This window comes from Bos mutus, chromosome 24, assembly GCF_027580195.1.
Source record: "Bos mutus isolate GX-2022 chromosome 24, NWIPB_WYAK_1.1, whole genome shotgun sequence".
NCBI classification, from domain to species: Eukaryota; Metazoa; Chordata; class Mammalia; order Artiodactyla; family Bovidae; genus Bos; species Bos mutus.
The window spans coordinates 7,135,486-7,153,085 of record NC_091640.1 but is presented as its reverse complement, the minus strand read 5'-3'; the positions used below and the strand labels follow the sequence as shown (position 1 = coordinate 7,153,085).

General features: G+C 41.1%; 1 protein-coding gene across 14 annotated transcripts in view; it reads left to right on the top strand.

Moving 5' to 3' along the window:
* The window catches only part of SOCS6 (suppressor of cytokine signaling 6), a 119,603-nt gene that overhangs the window by 28,018 nt on the left and 73,985 nt on the right, over positions 1 to 17,600 (top strand). For 4 of the 14 annotated variants that reach the window (XM_070362016.1, XM_070362019.1, XM_070362017.1 and 1 more), the window contains one exon: positions 2,084 to 7,722. The exons of 9 other annotated variants lie outside the window; for them this stretch is intronic. In XM_070362016.1, the coding sequence (XP_070218117.1) occupies positions 2,213 to 3,787 (1,575 nt within the window). In that variant the 5' untranslated portion in view covers positions 2,084 to 2,212 and the 3' untranslated portion in view covers positions 3,788 to 7,722. Of the gene's footprint in view, positions 1 to 89; positions 257 to 2,083; positions 7,723 to 17,600 lie in introns of those variants that run through there. One more of the 14 variants, XM_070362020.1, reaches the window with a different exon arrangement.

The window sequence follows — 17,600 nt, the reverse complement described above, 5'->3', positions numbered from 1 at the left end:
TCCCTGAGAGCTCCAAATGACTCCAGGCGATTGTTTTTAACATTTTAATATCTTACATTTTATTCAGAAATGGTTTATCTATTTTTCAGATGAGTCAGTTTTCCATTACGGCTTGGCAGAGGATATTGACTGGTTCCCTGTGCTCTGTGCCACACAGTAGGGCCTTGTTTATCCGTTATGTATGTAACGGTTGACATCTGCCAACTCCAGCCTCCCAGTCTGTGCCTCCCCACCCTCCACCCACAGGCAACCACAGGTCTGTTCTCTGTGTCTGTGAGTCTTTCTGTTCCACAGATAGGTTCATTTCCGTCATATTTTAGATTCCATGTATGTGTGATATCATACGGTATTTGTCTTTCTACTTCTGGTTTACTTCACTTAGTATGATAATCTCCAGTTGCATTCACGTTGCCACAGATGGTGTTATTTTGTTCTTCTTTAATGGCTGAGTAGTATTCCATTGTGTTTATAAACCTCATCTTCTTCACCCATTCATCTATTGATGAACATTTAGGTTATTTCTATGTCTTGGCTGTTGTGAATAGTGCTGCTATCAACATAGGGTGCATGTATCTTTTTGAATTAGAGTTTTCTCTGGATATGTGCCCAGGAGTGGGATTGCTGGATCATATGGTAATTCTATTTTTAGTTTTCTAAGGAACCTCCATACTGTTTTCCATAGTGGCTGTACCGATTTGCATTCCCACCAGTGGTGTAGGAGAGGGTTCCCTTTTCTTTGCATCCTTTCTGCTGCTGCTGCTGCTGCTAAGTCGCTTCAGTCATGTCCGACTCTGTGCGACCCCCAAGACAGCAGCCCACCAGGCTCCCCGTCCCATGGGATTTTCCAGGCAAGAGTACTGGAGTGGGGTGCCATTGCCTTCTCCGCACATCCTCTCTAGCACCTGTTATTTGTAGAGGTTTTAATGATGGCCAGTCTGAGGAGTATGACCTGGTACCTCGTTGTAGTTTTGATTTGCTTTTTTTTAATAATAGAGAGCCGAACTAACGTTTTACACCATTCATAGAAAGCCGATGGGGCCTGACCCACTAGGTCAAGCTTTAAGTGTAGTGGGTTTACCTGCTTGGGTTTGGGAGATGTTGGGGTAACACTCCAGACACACCAGACATAATCCATTTTGGATACTGAGTCATTGATCTAGTTTATCAAGAATTTGCTGGTTTTCAGTTATTATTATAAACGGTACTTTCTTTACAGCATTCCTGTTTTGGGGGCTAAACATGTTTGTTTTCTCCTTGTATTCACGGCCTCTAGTTTTATGGATATTGGTAATTAAGTTTTCTTAATCTCTGTAAATTGATGGTCGGTTTTTTTGGTGGACAAAATTGGATTTGTTGCTAGTGAGCCAGAAAATGATCACTTAACACAGGGAGGTTTTTGTTAGTCTTCACATCACCATTTTCTGCCTGTTAAGACTAATAATGCAGTTTCTCCTACTGTGAAGAACTGTACTTGTTGTTACCGGTGTCCCCTGCAGGTGAAAGTGCCTGTCTTGGGAGGTCTGGGCTGGCGGGGCTCTGGGATCATGCAGGTGGACAGACCCTGTTCTCAGTAGACTCGTGGCCATGGAGGGCATGTCTAGGCTTTCCCCAGATAACTTGTCACAGATTATGGACTTCCTTTAATTCATTTTTACAGCTGTTTAAAGATTTAAAAATATACCTAGGTTGTTGAAGAATCGGTTGGGCTTGTTATGGACGTGGTGCCTTGTTTGCTGAGTGTTGGATGTCTGCAGGACACAGGCTGGTGGCTGGGACGGTGTGGGTCATTGTGAAAAGGGCGACTGACTCAGGAAGGACAGGCACGTGGACCATAATTAGGGTTAAATCAAAGCGAGGTGCAGGGAGAAAAGGATTAGGGTTTGTTCCTGAAGCACTATCACATGTTGGTCAAATAGGCAGTGTTCTACTGTGCTGCGTGAAATGGGGGAAAAAAATCTGTCCAAATGGAGCTTACCTTCTTATACTTAGGCATCCTTGTTCAGAAGCTGAAGAATTAAAACTAAGACTTGTTGTGGAGACATTATTTAATGTGACCTTTTAAATTTTTTTTTTTTTTTTTTAGACAGTGACTCTAGAAGGGTAATGAAGCTGGGAAAACGCATGGATGCAGCCTCGCCTGCAGCCTGCCCAGATGTTCGCGGATAATCTCCCCGAGAGAAATTGAGCCCCTCGGATCAGGTAGCTCGTCAGAATGAAGAAGATCAGCCTTAAGACCTTCCGGAAGTCTTTCAATTTGAGTAAGAGCAAAGAAGACGCAGAATTCATGGTCGTACAACAGCCAGCACTAGCCAGCGACTTTGGCAAAGAGGAGTCCTTGTTCGGGAGCTGCTACGGGAAGGAGATGGCCGGCTGCGAGCTGCACGGCGAGGACGAAAAGGGAGGCGGCAAGAACCGGGCCAAGAGCGAGAGCCTCATGGGCACGCTGAAGAGGCGGCTGAGCGCCAAGCAGAAGGCCAAGGGCAAGGGTGGCGCGGCGGCGGGGGGCGCGGCAGATGAGGATACCTTCTCGTCGTCATCGGCGCCGCTGGTGTTCAAGGATGCGCGGGCGCCGCGGCCCATGCGCTCCACGTCACTGCGCAGCCACCACTACAGCCCCACGCCCTGGCCGCTGCGGCCCACCGCCTCGGAGGAGACGTGCATCCGGATGGAGGTGCGGGTCAAGGCGCTGGTGCACTCGCCCGGCACGGGCCCGGCTCTCAACGGCGTGCGCAAGGACTTCGGTGAGCTCCGCCCGGCGGCCGAGCCCGCCTGCCCGTGCCCGGAGCCACCCGCCGCGCCCGGGAGCCCGGCGCCTGTGGCTGGGGACCTGCGCCTGCGTCTGGGCGAGCACGTGCCTGTGGTCCTGGGCCTGCTGCCTCAGGACTACCTCCCGTACACCGTGCCTTTGGACGGCTCCTCCCCGATGGAGGTCTCGGCCGTCCCGCCGCCCCCGGCCGCCGGGGGCCCCTGCCCCTCCCGCCGCGACGAGGACGCCGGGCGCCCAGCGCCCGAGCTCTTCGGCGACCCGCCGGTGGGCGGCCTGCTGGCGGGCCCCGCGGCGGGGGTGCTGCCGAGCCCTCGGGCGGGCCCTGACGACGGGCCCCCCCTCTCCCCGCTGCTACCTCCGCTGCAGACCGATCCGAGCCAAAGGACCTTCACCGGGCTGGCCGGCCCGGATGCCCACGCGGCCGACAGCGTGCGCTGCCACTTGAATTTTGACCCCACCTCAGCTCCCGGGGTGGCCAGGGTGTACGACTCGGTGCAGAGCAGCGGCCCCCTGGCGGTGACCAGCCTGACGGAGGAGCTCAAGAAGCTGGCCAAGCAGGGCTGGTACTGGGGGCCCATCACGCGCTGGGAGGCAGAGGGCAAGCTGGCCAACGTGCCCGACGGCTCCTTCCTGGTGCGGGACAGCTCAGACGACCGCTACCTGCTCAGCCTGAGCTTCCGCTCACACGGCAAGACCCTGCACACCCGGATCGAGCACTCGAACGGCCGGTTCAGCTTCTACGAGCAGCCGGACGTAGAGGGGCACACGTCCATCGTGGACCTAATCGAGCACTCCATCAGGGACTCGGAGAACGGCGCCTTCTGCTACTCGCGCTCGCGCCTGCCGGGCTCCGCCACCTACCCGGTGCGGCTCACCAACCCGGTGTCGCGCTTCATGCAGGTGCGCTCGCTGCAGTACCTGTGCCGCTTCGTCATCCGCCAGTACACCCGGATAGACCTGATCCAGAAGCTGCCCCTGCCCAACAAAATGAAGGATTACCTACAGGAGAAGCACTACTGACAGGACCGCAGCCCGGCATCGTGCACTTTGGGAGTGAGAGAGAGAGAGAGACTGAGATACAGTTTACAGACTCTTCATCGCCATCAGAATCTTTTGCTGCCATATTCTTTATTTCAGTTTTATGTGTAAAAGAGTGTCCAGTCCATTTAGGGGTGGGGAACCGTCCGCGAGGTGTCTTGGGTTCATTTTCGTTCTTTACAAAAGGGAAGTCTGGAGGTTTGAGGAGGTGTGAAGTCTCTTCCATCAGCGCGCAGAATAATCACAATGTGAATGATCAGATTCTCCTTACCACCCACCCCCAGTCCTTTGCTGCTATCCACTGTGATTTTATGCATTAAAAGCACATTTCATGTGTATCCAATCCTGAGTAAAGTTGAATGAAACTTGCAGAATGAACCTGTTATGTCTCTCTTTCAATGGCCCATCTTCAAAGATAGTGTTGAGTCAGCATAGCTATGTGATTAATCACAAGAGTTTACACCGACACTGAAAATGATTTTTAATTTCATGCTCTACAAAGGTTTATTTACAATTGTGAACTGACATAACCTTGGGTAATGGAAGGCAGGTCTGCGACATATCTTTCTGCCACATTTGTTTCTAAATTATGTTTGAGGTTGTGCTGTCTTTTGGTTCTGAGAAGCTGGATTTTTCTGTTGCCTTCATTTTCATCTTGTGGTTTGTCTGTTTTTAATAAATGGCCTTACATTAAAAAGTTGTAAAGAAATGTATACCACCAATTTAAAAATTGTTGCCTTTTCTGTCATTAAACTCTGGTACAAATTGGCATAACGTATAAAGACCTATGGAACTAGAACTATTAAAGAAATTATTAGATGACCTTAGTTTCCTGTGATAAGCAATTTTTTGTTATCTATACTTTGCTCTGGTAAAATGTTTTATCTGTAATTTCTTTAGCTTAGACAACATTTTCTTGGGTGAACTTGATGTAGAAATGCTTTTCATAAATGGACTAGATCCTCTTGCAACATTAAAGTCTATATAGAGTTTTAAATTGATCTGAATAGAAAGAAAATGTTTTAAAGTTAGGTTTATATTTTTCTTTTATGTATTCACCATTAAAACGTGCTAGATTTAACACTTCCTTCCCCCACCAAAAAAAAGCAACAAAACCAAAAAATCCCAGTGACTTTAGTTTAAAAATTGTGGAAATTGTGGCGCACCGTGTAACAGAAGTGTTAATACCGAATCAGGTGTGTGCATTTGCCTACCATATATACTGCCATTTATCCATAGGGTTTCTATTTTTTATTTAGCCAAGTCTTAAGTAAATTAGCATCATTAATTTTTTCATCTCTTTTGATTCAGTCCTTTGCGGGGTGAGGGTAGTATGTTATATCCAATACTTTTTAGTTATTTTGAAATGCAGTGCTTATTCACTGCAGATTCTTTAGTGTTTTGAAATTGTTCCATCCAGAAGATGTTTCTAGCTACATAACTTTAAAGGAAATGTTTCCCCTTCCAATGAAACATGTAATTTAAGGCATTTCTTCCTTTTCCTATCTCTTATCCTCATTAAAAAAAACAGAGTAAAGGTCTTAGGTCAAATTTAATAGCTTTGTCATCCAGACATATCAGTATCCCCATTTTTTTTTTTTTTTTTTTTTTTTTTTTTTTTTTTTAGAGTCAGCTGAGAATTACCAAGAAAAGGCCCAGTGTATTAATACCTGTGTTATGGTATTTGACTTAAAGGGGAAAAGGTACTTAATTTTGGTGGAATGTTTGATTGTACCTTGTTGCAAAGACTCCTCTTTCATTTTCTGATATGTTTTCACCTAATAAGATTGAATATGGAGTATACTGTAATAATATAATTTAAGTGTTCATTATAAGCTATTTGGATTAAGAACTATTACAGAGTTGTAAACTTGTTATCAAATTAATGCAAGACATTTAAACTATTTTTTTGCAAAACTATTTATTTTTAAACAATTTAAAATATATCTAGGGTGAGTTAAAAGTCCCTGTGCATCTATATTAGATGGCAGGTATTGTCACAGAGTCACTGTGTGTTAATAATAAGTGTTGAGATGGCTTCTCCGTGTTTCTAGAAGCATTGACATGTACTCTTTGTGAGACCGTGGTGCACAGAGGTCTTTGGACTGCCCTGAACCCTGTCTTATGTGGGCATAGCCTGTTCCCCACACCTTCTTCATGATAACCATGTTTTTAAGATTGAGCCATTTGGTTTCAAGTTAAGATCATTCTGATTTCCATATAAATGTCTTGAAAATTGTATTTTGTGTTTTTATGGAGGGCAAGTCTTGATACTGTTCTAATTCAGAAAGCCAATTCGTAGTGTGCTTCTGTATGTTCATAATATAAAATTCCTTTAAGTAAAATGCCCTATTCTAATCCAGTTTCAGATTTCTAGGGTCTGATAGTGTATCAATAAAAATAAAAGTGTTTGCAAAGAAATCATTTACAAACAGAGAGGAATATTGCAATGTTTTTTGCTTTTGTTTAGGGAACCATTTGGCCGAGGCAGCACAACATAATGTGAACAATTGGCTTTATAGGCTAGTAAAACGGTCTGGTTAAAAATGGAAAGGAGAAAAAGAGAAGTCTTCATCCTGTAGTTTTTGTGCAGGTAGCATTTGGGTGAATTTCTGGATTCTGCTGAATGGTGGCTTAGATGACATGGATGCTGCTTGTAAGTGATTTCTTCAATGTTTGCTTCTGAAAATCTGAGCTCAAGGCAAGAGAAAGAACACAGGAAAGCTGTATCCTTCTGCCGTATGAAATGAATCAGAGTTGCTTTTTATCAAATATCTCATCCCAGAAACATGATGGAAGCCAGAAGCTATTTCCAGGCTTCCTAGGACACTATTGTGCTTTTTTTTTATTTTTATTTTTTACAAATAATAAGAAAGCATAGAAAGTACTTGAAAAAGTCTCCTTTCTCTAAGGAAAACTGTGCCCCATTTTGGTGCAATAATCTGAAAATTTTAGAAGGTCAAAAAATGTCACAGGAAACGATCATAGAATTTAAAATAGTTTTTAAGGAAACCAGCTACACAGGGCAACCATCTTGCTGTTAAAAGAAATCATGCCAAAAGGCTAAACCATTGGAATATAGGAAATATAACCCAAGTACAATATACAGGATAATTTCTGAGCCAGTATTACTAAAACAGGATAAAATTTACTGACATCTTCAGTAGGTTATATTCAGTGTCCCTGCTAGTGCTACCAATCCGAATCTCTTTCTTAACAATGCTTTCAGAAATGCCAATTTTGATCATTGTACAGTTCCCATTGTATATGAGAGAGATTTGCTTTATGAATGATTCAAAATAATCCGTTTTAAATCTTCATGGCTTTTCATCCAATGTGAAGTCTTAATTTGAAATCACACTACCAGCAATAGACAGTTACGTTGAAAACTCTAATAAGGAACACTTGCCAGTTCCATAAGTAACTTTAAAATTCTAAAACAAAGATTGGTACGCTAGTGATCACAAATTCGGTTTAATACTTTTTTAATCCTGTAAAGATTTTTTATAAACATCCTTTTTATTAATCAGTCATAACATGGCAAATGTGTAGTTGCTGTTTCTGAAAAGTGATCCAAGCTCTACTTCCAGAGATGATGAAAAATTCTTATAGAATTTTGTACTAAGTATACGTGTTGGGTTAAAGAAATTTTATAGTCGTCAGAGTGCCATGGAATTAATACCTGCAATCCAGATTGCTGTAGTTTACACTTTTTCTGTATGTTTCGAATCAGGTGTGTTCCATTTGTACTGAGAACACCACAGAATGAATTATCCAAAGTCCATTGATTTTAATACGTGTTTTGGTTTGTAAACAAACTATAGTAATTTCTTGCACATTTTTGGAGATTAATCGTATAAAAAATTTATGTATCTGCTTCTAGATACAACATGTAAATAAAAATTTCGTTCACAAGATCTGCCTTGTGGTCTATTTAATAATCAGATGCAGAGTTTGACTTGTAATTGGTATAGGGCTAACTAGATTATTTCTGGATGTCCCATAAACTGGGCAGAGACTGGAGGTAGGGACCAACAAGTTTTAGTAAAACAGGAAAAGTGAAATGGTGACGGGGAGACAGCCAGTGTTGCTAATATCCTAAAGCCTTCAGCACAAAGGCTGGAGCCAGTTGGCAGAACATTGCAAAACAAAGACTAATTAAAATGAACACAGTAATAATAAAACTTCTCTTAACAGAATGTTAGGCCAAATGATAAAAAATGTTTGGATTTTGACATTTAAAAAATATGCCCCTTATTACTTCATGGTATTCAATAGAATCAGCTGATCTTTCTGTAGGAGTTACTTAAAAATCCTTTCATAGACAATGATATCTAATAGCCACTGAGTTGCCTTATATGTTTTGAAGTTCTTAAAACACCACATCGGGTTGAACGTTCACTTGAAAATTTGTCGTTCAGTTACGTTTTAACAGGTCTTTTATCCTGGCTAATACAAAGATAAAGTTTTAAATGACCTGGTTGAGAATATATCACAAATTTTGACTTTCATAGAATGCAAATAATGTCTTGTTCTAACCACATTTTCTAGAACTGGTATCAATTGACAGCATTGATTCCAGTGTCAGACTTTGCTGATGGTGGTGCTAATGAAATGGGAAATTAAGGAAAAGAGATGGTCAGGCCTCAAGGACTCTGCAGAAGTTTAGACTTTACAGACTTAACACCCTAGCCAAAAAGACTCTTACTCATTCAAACAGCAGACCTGTTACTACAGTAGAGAGAGTCGCTCAGTCGCGTCCGACTCTGCGACCCCGTGGACTGTAGCTGCCAGTCTCCTTTATCCATGGGATTCTCCAGGCAAAAATGCTTGAGTGGGTTGTCCTTTCCTTCTCCAGGGGATCTTTCTGAGCCATGGATAGAAGAACATGGGTCTCTTGCATTGCAAGCAGATCCTTCACCATCTGAGCCACCAGGGAGGCTTACTATTAAGAGACATTTCTAAGTATAAAGACAGGTCAACTTAAAAAGTATCAGAAGATACATGCTTGATTTTATCTTATAATCTATAGACAATACATTAGAATATGTAATGAATCCGTACACCTTTTCCAAAAGAATACCCGAGACAGAAGTATCTATAAAGTGATAAATGACAGTCATCAATCAGATGAAATAATATAGATGAAGTTCCTCCTACTTGATGGTCACGCAGACAGTACTCACTGCCACCTCATCTTTAAATTCTTTTTTTAAAAAAAAAGGTTTTAAAAAAACCTTTTTTTTTACAGGTTTTTTACAGGTTTTACTTACGCTTTTCAACTTTTCTGAATCAAAAATATTTTAACTTTTATTTCACTTGAATTTAGTCCTTATTGTCTGCTATTTTCATCTCCAATCTCTTTTCAACTCTTTAGTTTCATTTAAACTTCATTAAAAAAAAATCCTTTAATTCTTTTAGTGTATTTGTATTCCAATTTCTAGTTTTAAGGGCTTCCTAACCTGTAACATCTTAAAAAAATTTTTTTGACTTCTGTTTTTCCTGCTGTTTTTGCATGACTTGTTTTATGAATGGATGTTTTTGCCTCATCTGCCTTGCCCATCCCCCTTCCCCAAGCTACCTCCCCTGAATCCAGGGCCTCCTGATAGCACCAGAGCCTGACACGGACAGAGCCCAGTAGCAGCGGCATCTCCATTAAATCTGTATCTGAGCACAGCTGAATTTTGTAGTCATTAGACTCCTGGAGTTTTGTTTTGAATTGCATTTTGCCTACTTCATACCAGGTAGCCTCCCACCTCTTCCAAAATAGTTAGAGGAGTCTCCTCCTAGGAGAGGCTCCTTCAGATTGTAAAAGCTCAGGAGAGGCTGACCAGAGCAGGGATTATCAATATTTTTACAGGGTTTATGAACAGGGCCAGTTGCCTTTGCGTAGAGGTCATTTGGGGCTGTCAAATGCCGTCCTTGGTAACTGGCTTGCAAATAAGGGTACATCTCAAGCTGGAAAGAGACTCCGATCACGAGCCATGGATTTCACACCAAGGAAGTTTTTAGGAAGCACAGATTCTTTTAGGAAGCTAGCCTTTTCTGGTCTCTGTTCTGTAAGTCTAATGTATGTGTGTGTGTTAAGTCGCTTCAGTCGTGTCCAGCTCTCTGCAACCCTATGGAAGTCTAATACACACTAGATTTTGATAACACCTTAGGTCATAAGTCGTGTGTGTGTGTGTGCTCAGTCGTGTCCGACTCTGCAACCCTATGGACTATAGCTTGCTAAGCTCCTCTGTCCATAGAATTTTCCAGGCAAGGATACTGGAGTGGGTGGCCATTTCCCACTCCAGAGGCTCTTCCCGACCCAGAGATCGAACCCTTGCTTCTCCTGCCATTGGCTTGCGTCTCCTTGCTTTGTCTCTTGCATCCCCTGCACTGGCAGGCAGTTTATTTTTCTTTACCACTGGTGCCACCTGGGAAGCCCATAAAATGTTCTTTTAAGTATATGGGATTCCATCCTAGAGTCTCATTAAAGAGAACCTCTCCTCCTTTGTGTAAATAATCCGCCCTCTGTCTCCAGTGCACGTCTAACAGCTTCAGGACGCGGACTCTCTGGTCCTCTCCGCTGAGAAGTGTACTGTGAAGCCTCCTGCTCACCTAAATGGGCTTTACTGCAGCCCATGTCTCACTGTAGTCTTTCGCACCTTTTTCCTTGTGGCTGGCAAATTGTTAGCCCCATTTGGCACTGACTGAGAATTACAAGCCTAACTGTGACTATGGGGTGTGACACTTGCCTAGAAAATCAATACATGCATTGATATGTCTTTAAAGACAGAAGAATCCATTACTCTGCAAAAAAAAAAAAAAATTGGAGTTCTCCCAGAATGCAGTTAATGGAATCAGTGGATGAAACGAGAGCTGGATTTTACACCATTTCTCAATTATAATAGCAAATGAATTGGGCTTCTGTGTTGTTCAGTCGCTAAGTCATGTCTGCTAAGTCATACTTCTAATACCTAATACTTCTAATGCTTAACGTTTATTTCACATTTCCTAAGCCCTATGCAAGGCAGACACCTGAGGGTTATCAAAAATGAAAGTGAAGCACAGAGGTGAACCTTCCCATAGCCACACACACATACCAAAAAAAAAAAAAAACCCACAAAAACACCAGTTTTAAAGTCACACAGTCTGGCTCCAAAAATCTATGTTCGAAGCCAGTAGGATATACTTCCTTCCTTTCTTCAGGCTTTCTATTATTTGGAGCATTTCTATCTGTGATTGTCTGGGAAAGAACTGTAGCATAAGTAAATGAATGACCTACTATCTTCTCTAGGGGATTACTCTGTCGCTTAAACAAAAAATACTCTTGTCTAAGCCATGGCAGAAAAACTCTGACAGAGGCCTGGCTGGTGTATCTGGGGGACTTTATCTTCTATTACTGGGGGAGGTGACCACTGCTGTCCTTTGTATGGCCTCATCAAGTTTTCTTTTAACTAATATACTAACATAGGAACAAGATTAAGTGAAGTTGAACTCTTGGGAGGACTTCTCCACATGTTTGGTGCATAAGGAAAAGCGTTAATTCTGATTTTTTTTTGCTAATGAATAATGAGATTGCCCTATTGTACTAGTAGCCATGGTTGTCCGCCTTTTTCATTTCCTTTACCCGTGCTCAGCCAGTTCTCTTTGCACACCCTGAGCAAGAACTTCCTTACAGAAGTTCTAGCTATACTTAAACCCTGTCTTTAGTTTCTCTGCCTGCACTTAAATGGGTAGAAAAATGTACCACCTGTTCATATGATAAATGCTGTGATCAATCTAAGGGATATTCCCCTCCACATTTCTGGGAAATAACAATTTATACCTGCTTTATGGGCTCCCCCGTGGCGTAGAGGTAAAGAACCTGCCTAGAATGCAGGAGATGCAGCTTCTATCCCTGGGTCAGGAAGATCCCCTGGAGAAGGGAATGGCTACCCACCCCACTAATTCTTGCCTGGAGAATTCTGTGGACAGAGGAGCCTGGTGGGCTACAGTCTACGGGGTCGCAAAGAGTTGGACAGGACTGAGCAACTAACACCTTCACACTTTTCATGTTTCACTGCTAATGAATTCCTTTAGTCATTGGTTCACTCATTGATTCCGAAAGTATTTCTTGAGCTTCTATTATGTGTCCAAACTGCAAAAGTAATTATAAGTGAGATGAGTTGTCTTAGAAAGGTAGGGTTCAGTAAGACCTAATGTAATCTTGAGAGAGATGATTATCAAGGAACTGAAGATGGTTTATTCCATTTTTAAATAGGCAATGCCTTTACTCCCCCAAACCATAGATGATAACTTCATGGTTTGGTGGGTGGCTCGCTCCCAGAACTCGAACCAGGGATTCCATGCCATCCTGACCTTTTCATTTCGCCTGTCGTCTCTGGCTGTCAGCTCTGTTCTCAAGCTTTCCATGTGATGAGGGGCTTGATTGCTGGTAGCCCTCGAGACACATTGTTGTAGTTTTGTAATCAGTGGAGAAAAGGTGTTTCTTTCCTCTCAGGTACAGCAGAGACATGCTAGCCAAGACTCCACATTGCTTAAACTGGATCCTTCTTGAACCAATCTCTGTGGCCAGAATAATAAAATTCTCAGATGCGTCCAGTGGGGTCGCATGGCTACTCCACGGTGGGAAGACAGGAGTCTGTTCCAATAGGACCTGCCTCTTCTTGCATACAGAGGGGAAGGTGGTACCTAATGTTTCACTATGTTAATGAACCAAAAAATGTGCTAATGAAATCAAAATAGTTCAATATGTATAAAAATGTGAGCACTTTCCCATGAATCAGTTCAGTTCAGTCACTCAGTCGTGTCCGACTCTTTGCGACCCCATGAATCGCAGCACGCCAGGCCTCCCTGTCTGTCCATCACCAGCTCCCGGGGTCCACTCAAACTCACGTCCATCGAGTCAGTGATGCCATCCAGCTATCTCATCCTCTGTCGTCCCCTTCTCCTCCTGCCCCTAATCCCTCCCAGCATCAGAGTCTTTTCCTATGAGTCAACTCTTCGCATGAGGTGGCCAAAGTACTGGAGTTTCAGCTTTAGCATCATTCCTTCCAAAGAAATCCCAGGGTTGATCTCCTTCAGAATGGACTGGTTGGATCTCCTTGCAGTCCAAGGGACTCTCAATAGTCTTCTCCAATACCACAGTTCAAAAGCATCAATTGTTTGGCGCTCAGCCTTCTTCACAGTCCAACTCTCACATCCATACATGACCACAGGAAAAACCATAGCCTTGACTAGACAGACCTTTGTTGGCAAAGTAATGTCTCTGCTTTTGAATATGCTATCTAGGTTGGTCATAACTTTCCTTCCAAGGAGTAAGCGTCTTAATTTCATGGCTGCAGTCACCATCTGCAGTGATTTTGGAGCCCCCAAAAATAAAGTCTGACACTGTTCCCACTGTTTCCCCATCTATTTCCCATGAAGTGATGGGTCCGGATGCCATGATCTTCGTTTTCTGAATGTTGAGCTTTAAGCTAACTTTTTCACTCTCCACTTTCACTTTCATCAAGAGGCTTTTTAGTTCCTCTTCACTTTCTGCCATAAGGATGTTAGCTGTGTGTTAAATATGATCATTTTTAATTAAGCACATTTAAATGTAGATCTTTCACATTCTATTTTATGAGGTAATCAAGTAGTATTACCTACTGTAGGCATGATTAGATATATTTATTTATTTTGTAGAATAGTGAGATTACCTGGATAACTCATCCCCATCAGATAATAAAGTATCTAGAAGGCATAGATGTGGGACAGTATACCAGTGTTGACCATTTCTTGGAAAATTATGTGAAAACATTTGAAATCTTTTCAGTGCCTTGTATTATAATTAAAAATAAACAACCTCTAATAGGTTTCATTGGAGAAGGAAATGGCAACCCACACCAGTAATCTTGCCTGGAGAATTCCATGGACAGAGGGGCATGGCAGGCTACAGTCCATGGGATTACAAAGAGTCAGGCATGACTGAGCAACTGTCACTCAATAAGTTTCACTAGTGAAGAACCCGTCTGCCAATGGAGGAGACATAAGAGACATCGGTTTGATCCTAGGGTCAGGAAGATCCCCTGGAGAAAGAAATGGCAACCCACTCCAGTATTCTTGCCTGGAGAATCCCACAGACAGTGGAGCCTGGAGGGCTACAGTCCATGGGGTCACAAAGAGTCGGACATGACTGAAATGACTAAGTGCACACAATTATTGACCCATTAGTGGCAGATGAACTTCATTGACTGAAAAGTTTCTGCTCACTCTGAGAGATTCCCTCCGCTAGTCAGAAATTCTTTTGTTAGTTTTCTCCAGCTACCATTTATGAACCTTGTAAGTCTACCGACATCAGTCAGTTTATGTTGAGTTTTGATAGAGATCAAAGAAAAGTGAAAATCCTCTTAGAATAAAGTCATCTCATTAAAATGAGGAACAAAGAGGAGGTTATTTGAATTTCACTTCTGATTTTTCTATATTTTAACTTTAATAAATATTGCCTAAACTAAAACACTTAAAAAAATTTGAAGTATCTTAATTAAAAATAATTAATCAAAGACGCTTACTCCTTGGAAGAAAAGTTATGACCAACTACACAGCATATTAAAAAGCAGAGACATTACTTTGCCAACAAAGGTCCGTCTGGTCAAAGCTAAGGTTTTTCCAGTAGTCAGGTATGGATGTGATGTTTGGACTATAAAGAAAGCTGAGTGCAGAAGAATTGATGCTTTTGAACTGTGGTGTTGGAGGAGACTCTTTAGAGTCCCTTGGACTGCAAGGAGATCCAACAAGTCCATCCTAAAGGGAATCAGTCCTGAATATTCATTGGAAGGACTGATGCTGAAGCTGAAACTCCAGTACTTTGGCCACCTGATGTGAAGATCTGACTTATTTGAAAAGACCCTGATGCTGGGAAAAATTGAAGGCAGGAGGAGGAGGGGACAATAGAGGATGAGATGGTTGGATGGCATCACCGACTCAAGGGACATGAGTTTGAGCAAGCCCCAGGAGTTGGTGATGAACAGGGAAGCCTGACATGCTGCAGTCCATGGGGTCGCAAAGAGTTGGACATGACTGAGTGACTGAACTGAACTGAATTAAAAATAATTCTGATTGACAATCATTTGATAACTAATAATTTTTAGGTATATTAGCTACAGAATAGATACAAGATTCCCTTAGAATGAAATTTTCTACGTTATTTCTATTTTTTGTTTTCTTTTTTTTCCCTAAAAGAATTGTTTGCAGGGGTATGAAGACTCTGCTGTGCTCAGAGCGTTTACTCTATATATAGAGCGTTATCAGTTCCTGCATATACTTTTGACCCATTTATGGAAATAAAGAAAAGCTTTTGTTTTATTGAATTATTTAAAGGGACAACTTTTATCATAACAAGGTTAAGAACTTAGCATTGCCTAAAGGGCAGAACTTTTTTTTCCATTTAGTTAAATGTTTAGTTGTAACAGTGTTTCTCATGGCGCATATGATTTGTAGCAGTGTTTTTGGTTGTTTAAAAGTTCTGGGCCAACCCAATCCATAACCAAGAGAACTTTTTCCAACCCTTTCATTGTCAGTAGATGAATTAGCTCTGGATGGAAAACATCCTGTTATTAATTTGCTTTTATTTTGTTCTTGCCACCTCCCGTCCAGAAGTCTTCCAACTGTAACTCAGCCTTTTTTTTTTTTGTTCTTTCCAGAAATAACATTTTAATTCATTCTATATTGATTTGTGCAAGATGAGCAATATCTAACAAAATTCCCTGTTCAAAAACAAGAATTGATTTTTGGGGAGAGGTAGAGATTCATTTCCAGAATATTTCTTCCACATGAATAGATTAAAGGTAAAAAAGGAAATCTAAATGATTCCATGAAAGGTTAAAATCTACAGCCTCTTTGCCTTCCTTTGGTACAGCACTGCCTTTCCCTATAGGTCTCCAAACGAAGCCGTTTCAATAAAAATGATGAAGCACAAGGCAAAATATACTTCAATACTTTTCTCTGCTGTAACCTTGGAACTCTCAATAGAGTGTGTTTGCATGCCCCTCAATAATTTACAAAATGACTTTTTCACGACTTTGATCGCTTTCTGAGCTGGTATCTTGATTTACCTGGTGATGACCTCACTTTTGCATGAGAATGCCACTTCAGGAAGCAACAAGGTTGCTTAAAGAACCCAAACTTTGATCTGTATCCTTTGATTATGGAAAAAATACAAATTTATTTCACTTATTGTTGTTGAGCCGCTAACATACCTGATTCTTTTGTGACCCCGTGGACTGTAGTCCCCCAGGCTCCTCTGTCCATGGGGTTTTCCACGCAAGAATACTGGAGTGGGTTGCAATTTCCTTCTCCAGGGAATATTCCCAACCCAGAGGCTGAACCCAGGTCTCCTGAGTTTCAGGCAGATTCTTTACCACTGAGCCACCAGGGAAGCCCAATTCACTTATTAGAAACCATGTAATTTTTGGAGCCTTCGGCAGAGAAGTACAGCTAAGGTTTGGTATGCAGAAGTTTATATTTAGGTCTCACTGAAACCCTGACTACTTATTTCCCCAGCAATGATGGTTAGTTGTTGGGTTTCATTGCTTTAAAGGTGATTTCATTTTCTTTCTTTTCTTGGTCTACTTCTGAAGAAGCAGTTTTTCACTGCTTACACCTTAGAGACAATTGGTGGAATACAGATGTGTGGCAAATGCTGACTGAAAAGGGAAGTCTGAACTTGAGTTTTTAGAAAAACATGAACCAGATACTGATTTTTTTTCTTTTCTATATACTGAAATAGCTACATACATATCTAATCATTTGTGGCTTTTCAAGCTATCGGCATTTGCCATGTGATGAAAAGACAAGTTTGCCATGGAACAAGAAGATTAAATGTTAATTTTACATTTAACTAAATTAATAATTTAATTAATATGCATTATTAGCTCAAGGGCATGAAAAAATTATGTAACATTTATCAACTACTAAATTGCTAAACTTCATTAATTGATAGAATCTTGGATTTTAACCTTTTTGTAAACTGTTTCAGTTGAAAGGATTTCTCTATAGGAACTGGGAGATAAAATTGTAACAGGGTGGGAATATATGTCTATTGTTTTCAGAGGAAGTTAAAATGTAAGAAGTTTGAATGTTCAAATAGCTTCAAACTCTTCATAAAACTCTGAATAAAAGAAATAAATATATCATATTGTGCTGTAGTTTTTCAATTTTAATTTCTGTGTTGGCATTAGACTAAAATTCAATTTTAGTATCATGATGTTTGTTTCTATTCAGAACTTGTGGTATAAATGAATATGCTTAGACCCAGAGGTTGAAAATATATTAAGGTAATCTGTTTGAATTTTAGTATGAACTTTTCAGTTGCATTTCTCAGCAATTCACAGCCTAGTGAAATTTATTTTTCATCTAAATAAATGACAAGATAAGGTTCTAGAGCAAATTTCGCAATAGTCTAAGTCTTTAATGATACTGAATCAGATATTTTCTTTTTTTTTTAGATATTATATTTTCATAGCTCTCATTTCAGCAATTAATCATACAGTGTTTGACTGATTAACTGTCTGGTCTCCACAAAGAGATGATAAGAACCTGGAAAGTACAGTTATAATGTTTCCATAATATTCAGCATCTAGGGTTTGGTGACTTTCTTAAAATTTTACTAAAATTAATATAATTTTACTTAGCAGGCACATATGCCAAAATTGTTCACAATAAAGATAAGGGTGATTATAGAATTATTGAAATATTTCTTTTCTTCATCTTGAATTCTTAAAATCATCTTAAAATCCTTAAATATCATGAATTCTTTTTTTTTAAATCT